Source organism: Anolis carolinensis, unplaced genomic scaffold (assembly GCF_035594765.1).
Source record: "Anolis carolinensis isolate JA03-04 unplaced genomic scaffold, rAnoCar3.1.pri scaffold_15, whole genome shotgun sequence".
In the NCBI taxonomy this organism is placed as follows: Eukaryota; Metazoa; Chordata; class Lepidosauria; order Squamata; family Dactyloidae; genus Anolis; species Anolis carolinensis.
The window spans coordinates 6,220,754-6,240,162 of record NW_026943826.1 but is presented as its reverse complement, the minus strand read 5'-3'; the positions used below and the strand labels follow the sequence as shown (position 1 = coordinate 6,240,162).

The 19,409-nt window shown below is 40.1% G+C and overlaps 1 protein-coding gene and 1 long non-coding RNA gene across 3 annotated transcripts in view; one reads left to right on the top strand and one right to left on the bottom strand.

The window, feature by feature from the left end:
* LOC134294533 (uncharacterized) overlaps positions 1-322 on the bottom strand; it is an 18,795-nt gene extending 18,473 nt beyond the window's left edge. The window contains exon 1 of the long non-coding RNA XR_010001398.1: positions 183-322. This is a non-coding gene — a long non-coding RNA (uncharacterized LOC134294533). The remainder of the gene's footprint in view (positions 1-182) is intronic.
* An 88-nt stretch (positions 323-410) lies between these two features.
* tmem201 (transmembrane protein 201) overlaps positions 411-19,409 on the top strand; it is a 30,484-nt gene continuing 11,485 nt past the window's right edge. For both annotated transcript variants that reach the window (XM_062965999.1, XM_062966000.1), the window contains exons 1-5: positions 411-545; positions 12,971-13,091; positions 13,308-13,502; positions 13,618-13,794; positions 17,594-17,985. In XM_062965999.1, the coding sequence (XP_062822069.1) occupies positions 424-545; positions 12,971-13,091; positions 13,308-13,502; positions 13,618-13,794; positions 17,594-17,985 (1,007 nt within the window). In that variant the 5' untranslated portion in view covers positions 411-423. The remainder of the gene's footprint in view (positions 546-12,970; positions 13,092-13,307; positions 13,503-13,617; positions 13,795-17,593; positions 17,986-19,409) is intronic.

Here is a 19,409-nt window from a genome sequence, read left to right as displayed (position 1 = left end):
GTGGAGAATCCCCCAAATCCCAGGCCAAGAGCACGATTTGCCCGCTTCGTGCCATGACTGGATTCAACCTTTCCCTCAGAATCGCCTCAGCACGACGCCGGCCTTTCACGACTCCCTCCCCCCTGCTCCCGAAAGGCCTGCGAGGAGACACGCGTCCTGGCCTTGTCGTGGGAATGACTCACAGGAAGGTTCACGAAATCGGGCGCGGGGTCTTTAAAAGCGGGTCCTGGAAGAGGCGGAGCGGCGGCGGGAGAAGCAGGAGGAGAAGGAAGGCCGGGCTGAGGGAGGGAGAGGCTTTTCCCGCCTTCGCGCCATTGGCCAGGCGCGCGCCCCGGAAGGAGCGTTTCTGAGGGGAGGTTGTGAGGGAAGGAAGGAAGGAGGCGAGGCCCATTCCGCACGAGGCGGGAGGCCCGTTGGAGCGCCATGGAGGCGGTGGGCGCCGCGCTGGGAGGCTTCCCCGCCGCAGGCCTCGCCGGAGGGATCGGCTTCGGAGTCACCGCCTGCGCCGCCGCCGGGGGAGCCTGGCTCTACCACGCCGCCCGCAGGTCAGTCAGCCGGGAAGAAAGGAAGGAAAGAAGCCCTTTGTCTCCCCGGGTGGAAGGAAGGAAGGAAGGAAGGGAAATAGGCCGGGCATTACTCTCACTATTATTGGGTTGTTGTACGTCTTTCGGGCTGTCTGGCCATGTTCCGGAAGCATTCTCTCCTGACGTTTCGCCCACACCTATGGCAGGCATCCTCAGAGGTTGTGAGGAATATATATCCATGTTCCAGGAGTATTCCCTCCTGACGTTTCGCCCACATCTATGGCAGGCATCCTCAGAGGTTGTGAGGAATATATCTCCATGTTCCGGAAGCATTCTCTCCTGACGTTTCGCCCACACCTATGGCAGGCATCCGCAGAGGTTGTGAGGAATATATCTCCATGTTCCAGGAGTATTCTCTCCTGACGTTTCGCCCACATCTATGGCAGGCATCCTCAGAGGTTGTGAGGAATATATATCCATGTTCCAGGAGTATTCCCTCCTGACGTTTCGCCCACATCTATGGCAGGCATCCTCAGAGGTTATGAAGAATATATATCCATGTTCCAGGAGTATTCCCTCCTGACGTTTCGCCCACATCTATGGCAGGCATCCTCAGAGGTTGTGAGGAATATATCTCCATGTTCCGGAAGCATTCTCTCCTGACGTTTCGCCCACACCTATGGCAGGCATCCGCAGAGGTTGTGAGGAATATATCTCCATGTTCCAGGAGTATTCTCTCCTGACGTTTCGCCCACATCTATGGCAGGCATCCTCAGAGGTTGTGAGGAATATATATCCATGTTCCAGGAGTATTCCCTCCTGACGTTTCGCCCACATCTATGGCAGGCATCCTCAGAGGTTATGAAGAATATATCTCCATGTTCCAAGAGTATTCCCTCCTGACGTTTCGCCCACATCTATGGCAGGCATCCTCAGAGGTTATGAAGAATATATCTCCATGTTCCAAGAGTATTCCCTCCTGACGTTTCGCCCACATCTATGGCAGGCATCCTCAGAGGTTGTGAGGAATATATGTCCATGTTCCAGAAGTATTCTCTCCTGACGTTTCGCCCACACCTATGGCAGGCATCCTCAGAGGTTGTGAGGAATATATATCCATGTTCCAGGAGTATTCCCTCCTGACGTTTCGCCCACATCTATGGCAGGCATCCTCAGAGGTTGTGAGGAATATATCTCCATGTTCCAGGAGTATTCTCTCCTGACGTTTCGCCCACATCTATGGCAGGCATCCTCAGAGGTTGTGAGGAATATATGTCCATGTTCCAGGAGTATTCTCTCCTGACGTTTCGCCCACACCTATGGCAGGCATCCTCAGAGGTTGTGAGGAATATATATCCATGTTCCAGGAGTATTCTCTCCTGACGTTTCACCCACATCTATGGCAGGCATCCTCAGAGGTTGTGAGGAATATATCTCCATGTTCCAGGAGTATTCTCTCCTGACGTTTCGCCCACATCTATGGCAGGCATCCTCAGAGGTTGTGAGGAATATATGTCCATGTTCCAGGAGTATTCTCTCCTGACGTTTCGCCCACACCTATGGCAGGCATCCTCAGAGGTTGTGAGGAATATATCTCCATGTTCCAGAAGTATTCTCTCCTGACGTTTCGCCCACACCTATGGCAGGCATCCTCAGAGGTTATGAAGAATATATCTCCATGTTCCAAGAGTATTCCCTCCTGACGTTTCGCCCACATCTATGGCAGGCATCCTCAGAGGTTATGAAGAATATATATCCATGTTCCAGGAGTATTCTCTCCTGACGTTTCGCCCACATCTATGGCAGGCATCCTCAGAGGTTATGAAGAATATATATCCATGTTCCAAGAGTATTCCCTCCTGACGTTTCGCCCACATCTATGGCAGGCATCCTCAGAGGTTATGAAGAATATATATCCATGTTCCAAGAGTATTCCCTCCTGACGTTTCGCCCACATCTATGGCAGGCATCCTCAGAGGTTGTGAGGAATATATGTCCATGTTCCAGAAGTATTCTCTCCTGACGTTTCGCCCACATCTATGGCAGGCATCCTCAGAGGTTGTGAGGAATATATCTCCATGTTCCAGGAGTATTCTCTCCTGACGTTTCGCCCACACCTATGGCAGGCATCCTCAGAGGTTATGAAGAATATATATCCATGTTCCAAGAGTATTCCCTCCTGACGTTTCGCCCACATCTATGGCAGGCATCCTCAGAGGTTGTGAGGAATATATATCCATGTTCCAGGAGTATTCTCTCCTGACGTTTCGCCCACATCTATGGCAGGCATCCTCAGAGGTTATGAAGAATATATCTCCATGTTCCAAGAGTATTCTCTCCTGACGTTTCGCCCACATCTATGGCAGGCATCCTCAGAGGTTATGAAGAATATATATCCATGTTCCAAGAGTATTCCCTCCTGACGTTTCACCCACATCTATGGCAGGCATCCTCAGAGGTTATGAAGAATATATCTCCATGTTCCAAGAGTATTCTCTCCTGACGTTTCGCCCACATCTATGGCAGGCATCCTCAGAGGTTGTGAGGAATATATCTCCATGTTCCAGGAGTATTCTCTCCTGACGTTTCGCCCACACCTATGGCAGGCATCCTCAGAGGTTGTGAGGAATATATATCCATGTTCCAGAAGCATTCTCTCCTGACGTTTTGCCCACATCTATGGCAGGCATCCTCAGAGGTTGTGAGGCATGGATAAACTAGGCAAGGAAGGTAAAATATATATATCTGTGGAGAGTCCAGGGTGTGACAAGAGTCCTTTGTCAGTTAATCACCCTAATTAGCATTGGAAAGGTTTGTCTCTTGCCTGGGGGGCATCCTTTGTTCAGAGTCATTAGCCGTCCTTGGGGGTCCTCTGCCCTCAGAGTGTTGCTTCCCATCTACTGTTCTGATTTTTGAGTTTTTTAAAATACTGGTAGCCAGATTTTGTTCATTTTCATGGTTTCCTCCTTTCTGTTGAAGTTGTCCACATGCTTGTGGATTTTAATGGCTAAAAGCCTATATATACATGCACAAATATATATGTATATGTATGTATATCTTGTGTGTATACATACATACACACATGTATAGATCTGGAGAATAAGAATATAATACAAAATAATAATATATTATAATGTATAATCTATATATATAAAAGGGTAATGAAATTTCGGCCTCGTGACTTGAAGGTTGGGTTGCTGACCTGAAGGCTGCCAGGTTCGAATCCCACCCGAGGAGAGCACGGATGAGCTCCCTCTATCAGCTCCAGCTCCATGCAGGGACATGAGAGAAGCCTCCAACAAGGATGGTAAAAACATCAAAACATCCGGGCGTCCCCTGGGCAACGTCCTTGCAGACGGCCAATTCTCTCCAGAAGCAACTCAAGTTGCTTCTGACACGAAAAAAAAATTATTATTATACATTGTGTTATACAGTAGAGTCTCACTTATCCAACACTTGCTTATCCAACGTTCTGGATTATCCAACACAATTTTGTAGTCAATGTTTTCAATACATTGTGATATTTTGGTGCTAAATTCGTAAATACAGTAATTACTACATAGCATTACTGTGTATTGAACTATGTTTTCTGTCAAATTTGTTGTATAACATGATGTTTTGGTGCTTAATTTGTAAAATCATAACCTAATTTAATGTTTAATAGGCTTTTCCTTAATCTCTTCTTATTATCCAACATATTCACTTATCCAACGTTCTGCCGGCCCGTTTACGTTGGATAAGCGAGACTCTACTGTAACATTATTAATTTGCATTATATTATATTATATTACATTTTAATATTATACTATTATTTCACATTATTATATCCTATTACTATTTTTCCAGATTATATTATAGTACTATTACTTAACATTATTCTATCATATTACTATTCTTTTACACTATTATGTTATATTATTATTACTTTACATTATTATATCATTACTATTACTTCACATTATTATATTATTACAGTAGAGTCTCACTTATCGAAGTCTCGCTTATCCAACGTTCTGGATTATCCAAGCCATTTTTGTAGTCAATGTTTTCAATATATCATGATGATTTGGTGCTAAATTCATAAATACAGTAATTACAACGTAGCATATTATATTTGAGTCATTCATATTACATGTATTGTTATTACTCTATTTAAATTATATATATATATATATATATATATATATATATATATATATATATAATTTGTATTTTTTTACATTATTATTTTATCTTACCCACTCGTATTCAAATTTGGGCACATGCCAAATTGGGTGTGCATGCCAAGTTTAGTCCAGATCCATCATTGTTTGGGTTCATAGTGCGTTCTGGGTGTAGGTGAACTACAACTCCTATAAATCCCTCCAAAAACCTCCAGTATATTTTCTTGGTCATGGGGGTTCTGTGTGCCAAGTGAGTTCCAGGTCCTTTGTTGGTGGAGTTCAGAGTGTTCTTAGATTGCAGGTGAACTATACATCCCAGTATCTACAACTCCTCTAAATCATAGTGAATTCTCCTCAAACCTCTGTAGTATGTTCAGCTGATCAATTCCTCTGTTTGCTGTGTGCCATAGAAAAGAATAGGAAAGGGTTAAGGGAGAGGCAGTGGGCGGGTTCATGCAAATTCCACACCAATTGAGGGAGTAAGAAACACTGGGATGTCCCTGGCGGAGGGTAAACATAAAATCTAGGATGAAATTGTCCCCATATGGGCAGGATGGTGTTTGTGGAGGACATCGGCAGGGCTCTTGGACATGTTTACAGTGCTCACTATAACCTGCAATGTCATTGGTGACTCCTGAGTAGTGGGAGCTATAACTTATTTGTGGAAGTGGGAGCCTGTGTAAATAGGCACTCCAGCCACACACATACATACCATACATATTTTCACTTTTATTATGTGTATAGATAATCAGTCCTATTCCTCACCATGGAAGGCCAGGGATGCTGGGAGTTATAATCCAACAACATTGTGTGGGCTCAGTTTGGAACCGCATTATATGGTCAGACCCATATAATGCAGTTTAATATATGGATCTGCCTTGAGGTTGAAGGATTGGAGGAGGGGTGAAGTATAATGGGTATTATTATTACTATTGTTCTCTCCTTGTGGGCAAAAGGATTAACTCTGGCTGGAGAGCTGGAATCCAAAGAATGTGTTTTGCTTTTGTTGGATTTTCTTGTCCTTTTTGCCTGCATTTCCTGAGGGTTATATGGCCTGCTGGAATGCAACTTGCATAACAACCAATGGTTTTTACAAGCTTGGCTATGCTTTATATCAGTGGCAAATTTTGCACCATGATACGGTTCGATAGGTAAAGTCTCTTTCTAAGAGAAGACAGCAGGATATTATTATTATTATTATTATTATTATTATTATTATTATTATTATTATTATTATTTTATTGTATGACACAGCAAACAAGATAGATATGCTGGATTTCGTTTCACAAAATCACAAGTCGAACACTTCCCAAGTGTCTAGGACTGTATTATTATTATTATTATTATTATTATTATTATTATTATTATATGACACAGCAAACAAGATAGACATGCTGGATTTCGTATCACAAAATCACAAGTCGAACACTTCCCAAGTGTCTAGGACTGTGTGGTGTATTTTCGGATGATGTGCGCAGATCCCAGTAGGGTGGCCTTTATTATTATTATTATTATTATTATTATTATTATTATTATTATTGTTATACAGTAGAGTCTCACTTATCCAAGCCTCGCTTGTCCAAGCCTCTGGATAATCCAAGCCATTTTTGTAGTCAATGTTTTCAATATATTGTGATATTTTGGTGCTAAATTCGTAAATACAGTAATTACAACATAACATTACTGTGTATTGAACTACTTTTTCTGTCAAATTTGTTGTATAACATGAAGTTTTGGTGCTTAATTTGTAAAATCATAACCTAATTTGATGTTTAATAGGCTTTTCCTTAATCCCTCCTTATTATCCAAGTTATTCGCTTATCCAAGCTTCTGCCGGCCTGTTTAGCTTGGATAAGTGAGACTGTATTGTTATATTGTTATATTATGTTGTTAAATCATTTTTACTATTACCGTATATACTCGGGTATAAGCCTACCCGAATATAAGCCGAGGCCTTAATTTTACCACAACAAAACCAATAAAATTACATTACCAATAAAATTACATTAATTAAGGCATCGGTAGTTTAAATGTTTTTGAATCTTTACATCAAACTGTAATTTAAGATATGACTGTTTAACTCTGATTAAATCATTATTTTCATCTTCTTCAATGTAAATGTGCTTATGTATCCTTTTAATAATAATAGAGTGAAATAGGTAATAATAATAATAATAATAATAATAATAATAATAATAATACAGTAGAGTCTCACTTATCCAACATTCACTTATCCAACATTCTGGATTATCCAACGCATTTTTGTAGTCAATGTTTTCAATACATCATGATATTTTGGTGCTAAATTTGTAAATACATTAATTACTACGTAGCATTGCTGCATATTGAACTACTTTTTCTGTCAAATTTGTTGTATAACATGTTTTGGTGCTTAATTTGTAAAGTCATAACCTAATTTGGTGTTTAATAGGCTTCTTCTTAATCTTTCCTTATTATCCAACATATTCGCTTATCCAACGTTCTGCTGTCCCGTTTATGTTGGATAAGTGAGATTCTACTGTAATAATAAATACAGTAAAATAATAAATGTAATAATAAATAGAGTAAAATAAATGTAAAAGTAACAACAATAGCAGTAAAATAATAAATGTAACAATACCAATAATAATAGAGAAAAATAATAAATATACCATATATACTTGAGTATAAGCCGACCTGAATATAAGCCCACCAGGACCCTCATTCAAGTATAAGCCGAGGAGGTTTTTTTCAGTCCTAAAAAAGGGCTGAAAAACTAGGCTTATACTCAAATATATCAAATATGTTGTTAGGTTGTGATATTATTTGTTATATCGTTAAATTATTATTTACCATATTAGATTTATTTATTATGTCAGAAGCAAATTGAGGATACAGTTATAACGTATTTAAAAACACAAATAAAGTTAAAAGCTTGGCATTATACTAGATTTCCTTCGACCACTTAAAGTGCCTCTGGTGTTGCTCTAAGAAGGTCTTCCATTGTGTATGTGGCAGGGCTCAGGCTGCGTTGTGGTAGGTGGTATGTGGTTGGCTCTTCTCCACACTCGCATGTCGTGGACTCCACTTTTTTGCCCCATTTCTTAAGGTTGGCTCTGCATCTCGTGGTGCCTTCCAAGTCGCCCCGTCTTCTGTGTGCCCAGGAGGGAGTCTCTCATCCTGTCTCACTGATTGAGGTTCCGGGTTTTAGCCTGCCACTTTTGGACTCTTGCTTGCTGCGAGTATCTCTGTAGATCTTAGGAAGCTGTTTCTTGATTTAAGGCATTGGCCTGCTGGCTGATATCCGAACAGAGGATGGGTCGGAGGTGTCATTGCCTTGTTCCTTTCAGTACTGGCTGCTAAACAATATAATTTCTCCAGTAGTGTTGGGCTTAGAAATCCTGTGCTAATGTCGCATGTCTCATTAAGAGCCACATCCACTGTTTTCTTAACATGAAAAGCACATATCTGTGTTTTAGCTGGATTAGGAATCAGCTGGTTTTCCCTGTAATAAGAGCACATAAAAGCTTCAGAGAGCTTCTGTTCATAGAATCATAGAATAGTAGAGTTGGAAGAGACCTCATGGGCCATCCAGTCCAACCCCCTGCCAAGAAGCAGGAAATCGCATTCAAAGCACCCCCGATTCAATGCAAAATAAGTTTCCCCAGAACTTTGTAAAGATGGCACAACAAGGAGATTGGTCTATAGCTTTTTGGATCATTATGGTCTTTGCCTGGTTTCTAAATGGCTATGACTCTTACTTTCTACCATATGATTATTATTTTTATTGTTCTTTTATTAGATTATAATATTATTGTTGTTAGACTGTTAGATTATTATTTATTATATCGTTAGATTATTATTCCTATTATATTGTTAGATTATTATATTTATATTATTCGTTATATTGTTAGATTATTATTATTAATAGATATTATATTATTTGTTATATAAGGAGGAGGAAGAGGAGGAATGAATGAAGTCTGGCACCACTTTAACTGCCATGGGTTCAACGCTATGGAATCCTGGGATTTGTAGTTTAACAGGGAACCAATGCTCATTGGTGGAGAAAGCTGGTACAACTGCAACTCCCAGGTTTCTCGGAGTGATCGTGGTTTTTTTGGGTTTGTTGTCCATTTCACACATTTATGTGCCTTTGGGGAGTTCTTCCAAAGGCCGACAGCTGTAGTTTCTATGGCGAAGTCATGGGGAAACAGCCGGCAAGGATGGAGATCAGCTGTGTTTGAGATATAAAGGCTGCATTTGTCTTTCAGGGCTCATAACTTTGGCATTGGAGAGGCGGCAAAACTATAATAATATTAATATCTTCTAATATCCTGGGCCCTTTGGGAAGAGGCCGATATTCAGAGTCGAATCCCAGACACTTGGACCGAATGTGCATGTGTGCTGTTTTGTTATGTGCATGTAATTAATAATAATAATAATAATAAATATATATAATATATATAATATAATATAATAATATACAGTAATAATAATATATATCTCATATCTTAGGCCCTTGGGAAGGACACAATAGAGACGAATCCCAGACACTTGGACCTAATGTGCATGTGTGCTGTTTTGTTATGTGCATGTAATAAATAATAATACATAATAATTAATATACAGTAATAATATATATCTCATATCTTAGGCCCTTGGGAAGGGCACAATACTCAGAGACGAATCCCAGACACTTGGAGCTAATGTGCATGTGTGCTGTTTTGTTATGTGCATGTAATAAATAATAATATATAATATAATAATTAATATACAGTAATAATATATATCTCATATCTTAGGCCCCTGGGAAGGGCACAATACTCAGAGACGAATCCCAGACACTTGGAGCTAATGTGCATGTGTGCTGTTTTGTTATGTGCATGTAATAAATAATAATATATAATATAATAATTAATATACAGTAATAATATATATCTCATATCTTAGGCCCTTCAGAAGGACACAATACTCAGAGATGAATCCCAGACACTTGGACCTAATGTGCATGTGTGCTGTGATGTTATGTACATGTAATACATAATAAAAATATAATAATATTATAATAATATATTGGGAAGAGCCTGATCATTCATGCTACTGTTTTAGAACCATGCTTCTCCTTTACCTGCCGTGGGATCCTGGGATTTATAGTCATTGATGAGGTTCTTCCTTGGAGGCTTTGAAACAGGGTCTGGATGGCCATCTGTTGGGGGTGGTTTGATGGTGCTTTTCTTGCCTGAAGGCAGAAGGGGATTGGACTAGATGGCCCTTGGGGTGTCTTCCAAGTTGAGAATTCTAATTGATCATTCTAGAAGGCACTCGCTCTCCCTGGTTGAGTATTGGAAATTTGTTGTATGCCTTGGAGTCTTTATCAACTCATAGCAAAGCTATTATTATTTTATATGTACATAACAACACAGCACATATGCACATTAGGTCCAAGTGTCTGAGATTCGTCTCTGAATATCAGGCTCTTCCCAAGGGCCTAAGATATTAAAGCTATTATTAGATTATTATAATTACATATTATTATTATTTATTACATGTGCATAACAGCCCAGCACACACGCACATTAGGTCCAAGTGTCTGGGATTCGTCTCTCAACATCAGGCTTTTCCCAAGGGCCTAAGATATTACAGATATTATTATATTATTATAATTTCATATTATATGTTATTATCATATGTGCATAACAACACAGCACCCATACATATTAGGTCCAAGTGTCTGGGATTCGTCTCTCAACATCGGGCTCTTCCCAAGGGCCTAAGATATTAAAGTTATTATTAGATTATTATAATTACATATTATTATTTATTACATGTGCAGAACAGCCCAGCACACATGCACATTAGGTCCAAGTGTCTGGGATTCGTCTCCCAACATCGGGCTCTTCCCAAGGGCCTAAGATATTAAAGTTATTATTAGATTATTATAATTACATATTATTATTTATTACATGTGCATAACAGCCCAGCACACATGCACATTAGGTCCAAGTGTCTGGGATTCGTCTCCCAACTTCGGGCTCTTCCCAAGGGCCTAAGATAGTAAAGCTATTATTAGATTATTATAATTACATATTATTTATTACATGTGCATAACAACCCAGCACACATGCACATTAGGTCCAAGTGTCTGGGATTCGTCTCCCAACATCGGGCTCTTCCCAATACAGTAGAGTCTCACTAATCCAAGCCTCGCTTGTCCAAGCCTCTGGATAATCCAAGCCATTTTTGTAGTCAATGTTTCCAATATATCGTGATATTTTGGTGCTAAATTCGTAAATACAGTAATTACAACATAACATTACTGCGTATTGAACTACTTTTTCTGTCAAATTTGTTGTATAACATGAAGTTTTGGTGCTTAATTTGTAAAATCATAACCTAATTTGATGTTTAATAGGCTTTTCCTTGATCAGTCCTTATAATCCAAGATATTTGCTTATCCAAGCTTCTGCCAGCCCGTTTAGCTTGGATTAGTGAGACTATACTGTATTACAAATATTATTAGATTATTATAATTTTATATTATTATATGTTATTATCTATTATATGTGCAAAACAACACAGCACCCATACATATTAGGTCCAAGTGTCTGGGATTCTTTCTGCTTTATTATTATTATTATTATTATTATTATTATTATTATTATTATTATTATTTTGGCTTTAATGTCCCAAATGATAAATGCCGGCAGCAGCCGCACGTCTGCAACACAAGTGTCCATTCCTTTCCATTGAATGCTCTTTTCTTCTCTGTCTAAACCCTTTATTAAAAGCTTCTCTCCCCCGGCCCCGAAAGGAATGTGGAGACCCTGCCATAAGTTGGGACAACTGCTTTTAGCAACTGTCCCCTTGGCTTTTTGTGCATGGAACATGTTCCCATTACTTCAGGCACAGTAGGTCTCCTTGTTCCAGGAAGCATAACGTATAATCGCTCTGTTTGCTGTGTACCATAGAAAAGAATAGGAAAGGGTTAAGGTAGAGGCAGTGGGTGGAGTCATGCAAATTCCACACCAATTGAGAGAGCCAGAAACACTGGGGTGTCTGTGGTGGAGGAAAAACAGAATAACTAGGGTGAAATTGTCCCCGTATGAAAGCCTTCACTTAAATGACAGGTAGTGTGGTGTTTGTGGAGGACATTGGCAGGGCTCTTGGACATGTTCAACGCTCTCCATAACCTGTAATGTCATTGGAGGGAGGGCCATTGGTGTCTCCTGAGTAGTGGGAGCTACAGCTGTTTATGGAAGTGGGAGCCGGTCTGTGTAAGTGGACACACACAAACATACATATTTTCTCTTATTATATATATATATATATACACACACACACACACACACACACACACACCTTATGTTATTCATATATCTATATCTATATAAAAAGGTAAAGGTTTCCCCTGACATTAAGTCCAGTCATGTCTGACTCTGGGGGTTGGTGCTCATCTCCATTTCTCAGCCGAAGAGCCAGCATTGTCCGTAGACACCTCCAAGGTCATGTGGCCGGCATGACTGCATGGAGCGCCGTTACTTTCCTGCTGGAATGGTACGTATTGATCTACTCACATTGGCATATTTTCGAACTGCTAGGTTGGCAGAAGCTGGAGCTAACAGCAGGCGTTCACGGTCTCCAGCTCAGTGCTTTTACACACTTACGCTCTAAACTCACACATATACTTATGATTATAATTATAATGATCATAGTAATACTTTATTCATATCCCGTCCTATCTCCTATGTATATAATTTCCCTATGCTATTCATATATACATATATGTATGTATATATACAGTACATATATGTATGTATGTATATACAAAAATTTCCCTATGCTATCCATTATGTGTGTGTGTGTATGTATATATATATTCCTTGTGTTATCCACATTAACTCCTTGACATAGCCTCAGTGTTCACCCCAGTCTAAGGCTCTTCCCATGACCTTGTAGCACCTTAACTTCCTTCTTGTTTACAAGTTCCACTCAGTGCACTTTGCCCAGCTCATTTTATGTTTTTATTGCTGTGTTTCTCAAGTGTTTTATGATGATTGTGATTTTTAATGCCTTTTAAATTTATTTGTGTGTTTTTGTATTTGATATTATTGTATGTTGGTTTTATATCTGTAAGCCTCCCCGAGTCCCTCTGGGGAGATGGTGGCGGGATACAAAAATAAAATTATTATATTATTATTATATGCATATATATATATATATATATATATATATATATATATACACACACACACACACACACACACACACACACACACTTCCTCTCCGCTTCTCTCCCCGCAGGAGGAAGCCCACCCACATGACGGTGAACTGCTGGTTCTGCAGCCAGGACACGGTGGTGCCGTACGGGAACCGCAATTGTTGGGACTGTCCGAACTGCGAACAGTACAATGGCTTCCAAGAGGTATGTATATCTATCTATCTATCTATTCGGGGGAGAAGGGTCTCTTTACAATCCCCAAGGCCTTTGTAACGAATCTCATAGAATCATAGAATCATAGAATAGTAGAGTTGGAAGAGACCTCATGGGCCATCCAGTCCAACCCCCTGCCAAGAAGCAGGAAATCGCATTCAAAGCACCCCCGACAGATGGCCATCTCTTTGCAATTTCTTTTGGCAGAACGGTGACTACAACAAGCCCATCCCGGCTCAGTACATGGAGCACCTGAACCACGTCATCTCAGGCACGGGCCCCCCCTGCGACCCCTCCAGGCCCCAGCAGTGGGTCAGCAGCCAGGTCCTCCTCTGCAAGAAGTGCAACAACCACCAGACCACCAAGATCAAGCAGCTGGCCTCCTTCACCCCCAGAGAAGAGGTCAGTCCATGCTGTGGTTTCTCAGGGCAACATCCTGGGTTTTGTTGATCTCTTGTCTGGGTGTCGCTTCCCCGTACTTCCCCAAAGTGGAAATCGTCCCCGTTCTTCTCGGCAGGGCAAATACGACGAGGAGATTGAGGTGTACAAGCACCACTTGGAGCAAACATACAAACTGTGCCGCCCGTGCCAGGCGGCCGTGGAGTATTACATCAAGCACCAGAACCGCCAGCTCCGGGCCCTCCTCCTCCGGCACCACTTCAGCCACCGCAAGGCGGACAAGACCTACATGCAGGTAAAGGGCGCGCGGGGGTCCTCGCCTGGGCAGGACGTAGTACATACAGAGGAAATACAAAGCAGTCCTTCTTTTGGGTTACATTTTCAACTTGGCACCAGTTCCTAAAGTGTTGTTGCTTTATGGAGGAGGTACACAACCAGAGAGCTGTAGTGTCGTGCCAAACTACAACCCCTAGGTGTTCTTTGGAAGCCACCATGGCATCGTAGATTTATATGGCAACTAGCTGTGCCCGGCCACGCGTTGCTGTGGTGAAGTCTGGTGGTATGGGAAATAAACTATTGAGGAATTGGTGGTAGTTAAGGTAAAGGGTCAAGGTTTTCTCCTGACATTAAGTCCAGTTGTGTCCGACTGCACATTGAAGTGGATTATATGGCAGTGTGGAGTCAAGATAATTCAGTTCAAAGCAGATAATATAAGATTATAAATGGGTTATATAGCTGTGTGGAAGGGCCTTGAGTCTACACTGCCATATAATCCAGTTCAAATCTGATAATCTGTATTTTATAGGCAGTGTGGAAGAGGCCTAAGTGAGGCCTAACTCTGCCTGTCCCCTGGGCTGAGTGGGTTGCTAGGAGACCAAGTGGGTGGAGCTTAGCCTTCTAAATGGCAGCAATTGGATAAAAACAATTATTCCTCTCCCTCTAATTAGGACTTTATTTTTCTTTTCTTTTTATTGTATGAACGTAGAGGCATGGATGAGGGGTTGTGCTGCCAAGTTTAGTGTTTCTGGGATGTGTAGTTTTGTTGTTTTGTCCTAGGCCGAAATTTCATTACCCTTTTATATATATAGACTAGCTGTGCCCGGCCACGCGTTGCTGTGGCAAAGTGGTGGTGGTATTGGTTAAAAATTGTTGTGTAATTTTTATTTGACGTTATTTGCATTTTTTATTAATTTTATTGTAAGTTATCTTTTTATTTATTATATTTTATTATTTTCTTGTATTATTTTTAGTTATTTTCTGTTATTATAATATTTTATTGTATTAATTTTTTAGTGTTTTTTATTAAAAAAATTTGGGTTGCTAGGAGATCAAGTTGGAGGAGCTTAGCCTTCTAACTGGCAGCAATTGGATCAAAGCAATTATTCCTCTCTCTCTAATTAGGACTTTATTTTTCTTTTCTTTTTGTTGTATCAACCTAGAGGCGTGGATGATGGGTTGTGTTGTCAAATTTCGAGGTTGGGGGGCCTGTAGTTTTGTTGTTTTGTGGGTCGCCGTGATGCCATCACTCTTTTATATAAATAGATTGTTAAATTTAGATAAAATACATTATTATTATTATTATTATTATTATGCAATCCCAGGCGACAGCACAATTGATGAGAAGGAACTGGAAAAGCTGACACGATGCCAAGGATTTAAAGATCGAACTGCAAAGACTCTGGCACAAGCCAGGAAAGGTGGTCCCAGTGGTGATCGTCACACTGGGCGCAGTGCCTAAATAATAATAATAATAATAATAATAATAATAATAATAATAATAATAATAGTACTTTATTTTTCTATCCCGCCACCATCTCCCCAAAGGGACTTGGGGCAGCTAACATGCGACGATGCCCAAAACAAAACAGAACAAAGCAATTACAACGAATATCAAAACAAAAATGGTAATAACATAAATAAAATAAACAATTTAAACATTTTAAAAATACATTAAAACACATAAAATCAGAACAAATGAGTAATAATACAACATTAGCCACTGGAGATAAAAGGGGCCGGGCATATAAAACACAATATCCAAAGCTTTAATAAAGTGCATAAACAAGTGTCAGAGACTAAAGACTTTGGCCAGCACTTAAAAACAATCTGCGCTGACAAAATTACCACCTGTCACCTGCATCACAGATACATCATATAGTGCTAGACACGGGAAATGTCCAACGTGGGATCCAATACAACAGCCAGCATCGTGATTTTGTTTGCTGTATACTCATCTTGCTGTCAATCAATATAATAATAATAATAAAAATAATATATTTTATTTGTACTCCACCCTATCTCCTGAAGGGTTCAAGACCGCTCACAACATGAATAAATACAAGAGATACATACCCGTATATACTCGAGTATAAGCCGACCTGAATATAAGCCGAAGCACATAATTTTACCACCAAAAAACTGGGAAAACATTGACTACAGTATAAGCCGAGGGTGGTAAATTTCAGAAATAAAAATAGATACCAATAAAATTACATGAATTGAGGCATCAGTAGGTTAAATGTTTTTGAATATTTACATAAAGCTCAAATTTAAGATAACTGTCCGACTCTGATCAATTCATGATTCTCATCTTCTTCAATGTAAATGTGCTTGTGTATGCTTTTAATAATAATAGAGTAAAATAATACAGTAGAGTCTCACTCATCCAACACTCGCTTATCCAACTTTCTGGATTATCCAACGCATTTTTGTAGTCAGTGTTATCAACACGTCGTGATATTTTGGTGCTAAATTAATAAATACAGTAATTACTAAATAGCATTACTGTGTATCGAACCACTTTTTCTGTCAAATTTGTTGTATAACATGTTTTGGTGCTTAATTTGTAAAACCATAACCTAATTTGATGTTTAATAGACTTTTCCTTAATCCCTCCTTATTATCCAACATATTCGCTTATCCTACATTCTGCCAGCCCGTTTATGTTGGATAAGTGAGACTCTACTGTACATGTAATAATAATAATAATAATAAATACAGGAAAATAATACATATAATAATAGAGTAAAATAATAAATGCAATAATAAGAATAAGATCAGAATGAAATAATAAATGTATTATTAATAATAAAAATAGAGTAAAATAAATGTAATACCGTGTTTCCCCGAAAATAAGACAGTGTCTTATATTAATTTTTGCTCCCAAAGATGCGCTAGGTCTTATTTTCAGGGGATGTCTTATTTTTCCATGAAGAAGAATTCACATTTATTGTTGAACAAAAAAATGAACATTTATTATATACTGTACAGTAGTTGTCATCACAAACCAGTATAACCAAACTGTGAATCCTATCAAGAATTTCTTGTTATTACCATTATTTCCATGTACAACACTGTTCGCAAAAGTAAAAACCTTAAGTTGCAGAGTCAGCAGAAACAAAGCCCCGAAGTAATGTGGTTAAAAATAAAAACTACATTGTAGCATAAAAGCAACTTACTTTAATGCTATAACAGAAACATAATACAGGAACAAAAACAAAACTCAGAGAGAGAATACAGGCAGAGTGCAAAGAATATATAAATGACAAACATAGCTCCACCTGTATCTAATTGATAAAGCTCAAGGTACAAGCAAACTACCAGTTAAAGGTACATGAACATGAACTATATAATTTTGCAAACATTCTAATACTTTCAATACTTGGTATGTACATTTACCAATCCCGCATACTCTGGTGTTCTGTTTGGCGGGCATGCTTCCAAACAAAAACTTTGCTAGGTCTTACTTTCAGGGGAGGCCTTATATTTAGCAATTCAGCAAAACCTCTACTAGGTCTTATTTTCCGGGGATGTCTTATTTTCAGGGAAACAGGGTAGTAGCAACAATAATAGAGAAAAATAATAAATGTAATAATACCAATAATAATAGAGAAAAATAATAAATGTACCATATATTCTCGAGTATAAGCTGACCCAAATATAAGCCAACCAGGACCCTCACCCGAGTATAAGCCGAGGGGGGCTTTTCCGGTCTTAAAAAAAGGGCTGAAAAACTAGGCTTATACTCGAGTATACTTTAGTAATCTACTAATCAGAGCTCCATAACCCAACCTGATGGTCCTTCTCTTCTGCAGAGCTTTTACACCGCAGCATCGTCCTCCTCGTCCACCACCCCGTTCCAGGTCGTCGCCCTCCGCTTCCTGGCTTTCCTCGTCTGCGCCGTCCTCCTCTTCATGGCCTCATGCGGATCTGGGAACCCATTCGCCCCGGAGCCAGCGGCTACTGCTCCGCCGAGCCCGACGTCGGCCAAGAACGGGACTGGGGAGGGCTCCGCAACCGTCACCTCGAGCAACAATGGCACTCTGCTCGACTTCCTCCGCTGGCAGGAAGTGACGCGCCTGTTGCCAGAAGGAGCGGTGGAGGCGCTGGGCGCTGCTTGGTGCTACGGGAAGAACCACCAGACAGCGGTCGTGGTCTTCGGCCTCCTGACATGCTTCTTGGCCATGCTGCTGGCGGGACGGATCAGGTAAGGACTTCAAACGACTGTCGTCAACATGTGTCAGTATTATCATACGTAGGCTTTTCCTGAATCCCTTCTTATTATCCAACATATTCACTTATCCAACGTTCTGCCGGCCTGTTTATGTTGGATAAGTGAGACTCTACTGTATATTTATAATCTTATATTATCTGCTTAGAACTGGATTATATGAGGCCCCTTCCACACAGCTGTATAAAATGCACACTGAAGTGGATTATATGGCAGTGTGGAGTCAAGATAATCCAGTTCAAAGCAGATAATATAAGATTGCAGATAATATAAATGAGTGATGGCATCACGGCGACCCACAAAACAACAAAACTACAGGTCCCCCAACCTCAAAATTTGAGTACACAACCCATCATCCATGCCTCTAGGTTGATACAACAAAAAGAAAAGACAAATAAAGTCCTAATTAGAGGGAGAGCAATAATTGTTTTTATCCAATGGCTGCCAGTTTAGAGGGCTAATCTCTGCCCACTTGGTCTCCTAGCAACCAACTCAGCCAAGGGACAGCCAGGGTTGAGTTAGGGGACAGGCAGACTTAGGCCTCACTTAGGCCTCTTCCACAGATTATCTAATTTGCACTGGATTATATGGCAGTGTAGGCTCAAGGCCCTTCCACACAGCTATATAACCCATTTATAATCTTATATTATCTGCTTTGACCCACATGACCTTAGAGGAGTCTACAGACAACACCGGCTCTTTGGCTTAGAAATGGAGGTGACCACCAACCCCCTGAGTCAGACATGACTGGACTTCATGTCAGGAGAAAACCTTTACCCTTTACCTTAACTACCACCAATTCCTCAATACTTTATTTCCCATACCACCATACTTGGCCACAGCAACGCGTGGCTGGGCACAGCTAGTAAAATATAATATAGAAATTCTTGAAAGGATTCACAGTTTAGTTATGCTGGTTTGTGATGACAACTACTGTACAATAGATAATAAATTGTCATAGACAGAACGCCACCAAATAGAGTACAACACAGTTTATTAAAGTTACAGAACTGAGAAATGCCCGTAGGAAGCAAAGGACTAGACAAACACTTGTCTTTAGTGTGAAAAGTAACAGAAACAGCTCAGTTTGAATTAAAACGGTTCCAAAGGATAAACCGGATTAAACAGGAATTTAATCCGGGTTAAAGCAAAAGTGCTTACTTCAGCTTGACAATTTAAACAAACAAAAGTTGGAAAACAGAGGTCAAAATGAACACAAAAACTGGCAGCAGATTCCTCTCTGCTACTCAAAAGCTACAGATGAGTAACTCAGGCTGTTTACTCCTCCGTGCAACGAGCGAAATCCGGGTCCAGGCACATCAATCAGGGTAACGACGGTCAGCATGGGTCCCAATCCGGTCCAAGGTCGAAAGCCAAGCGCAGACGTCCACAGGTTCCAC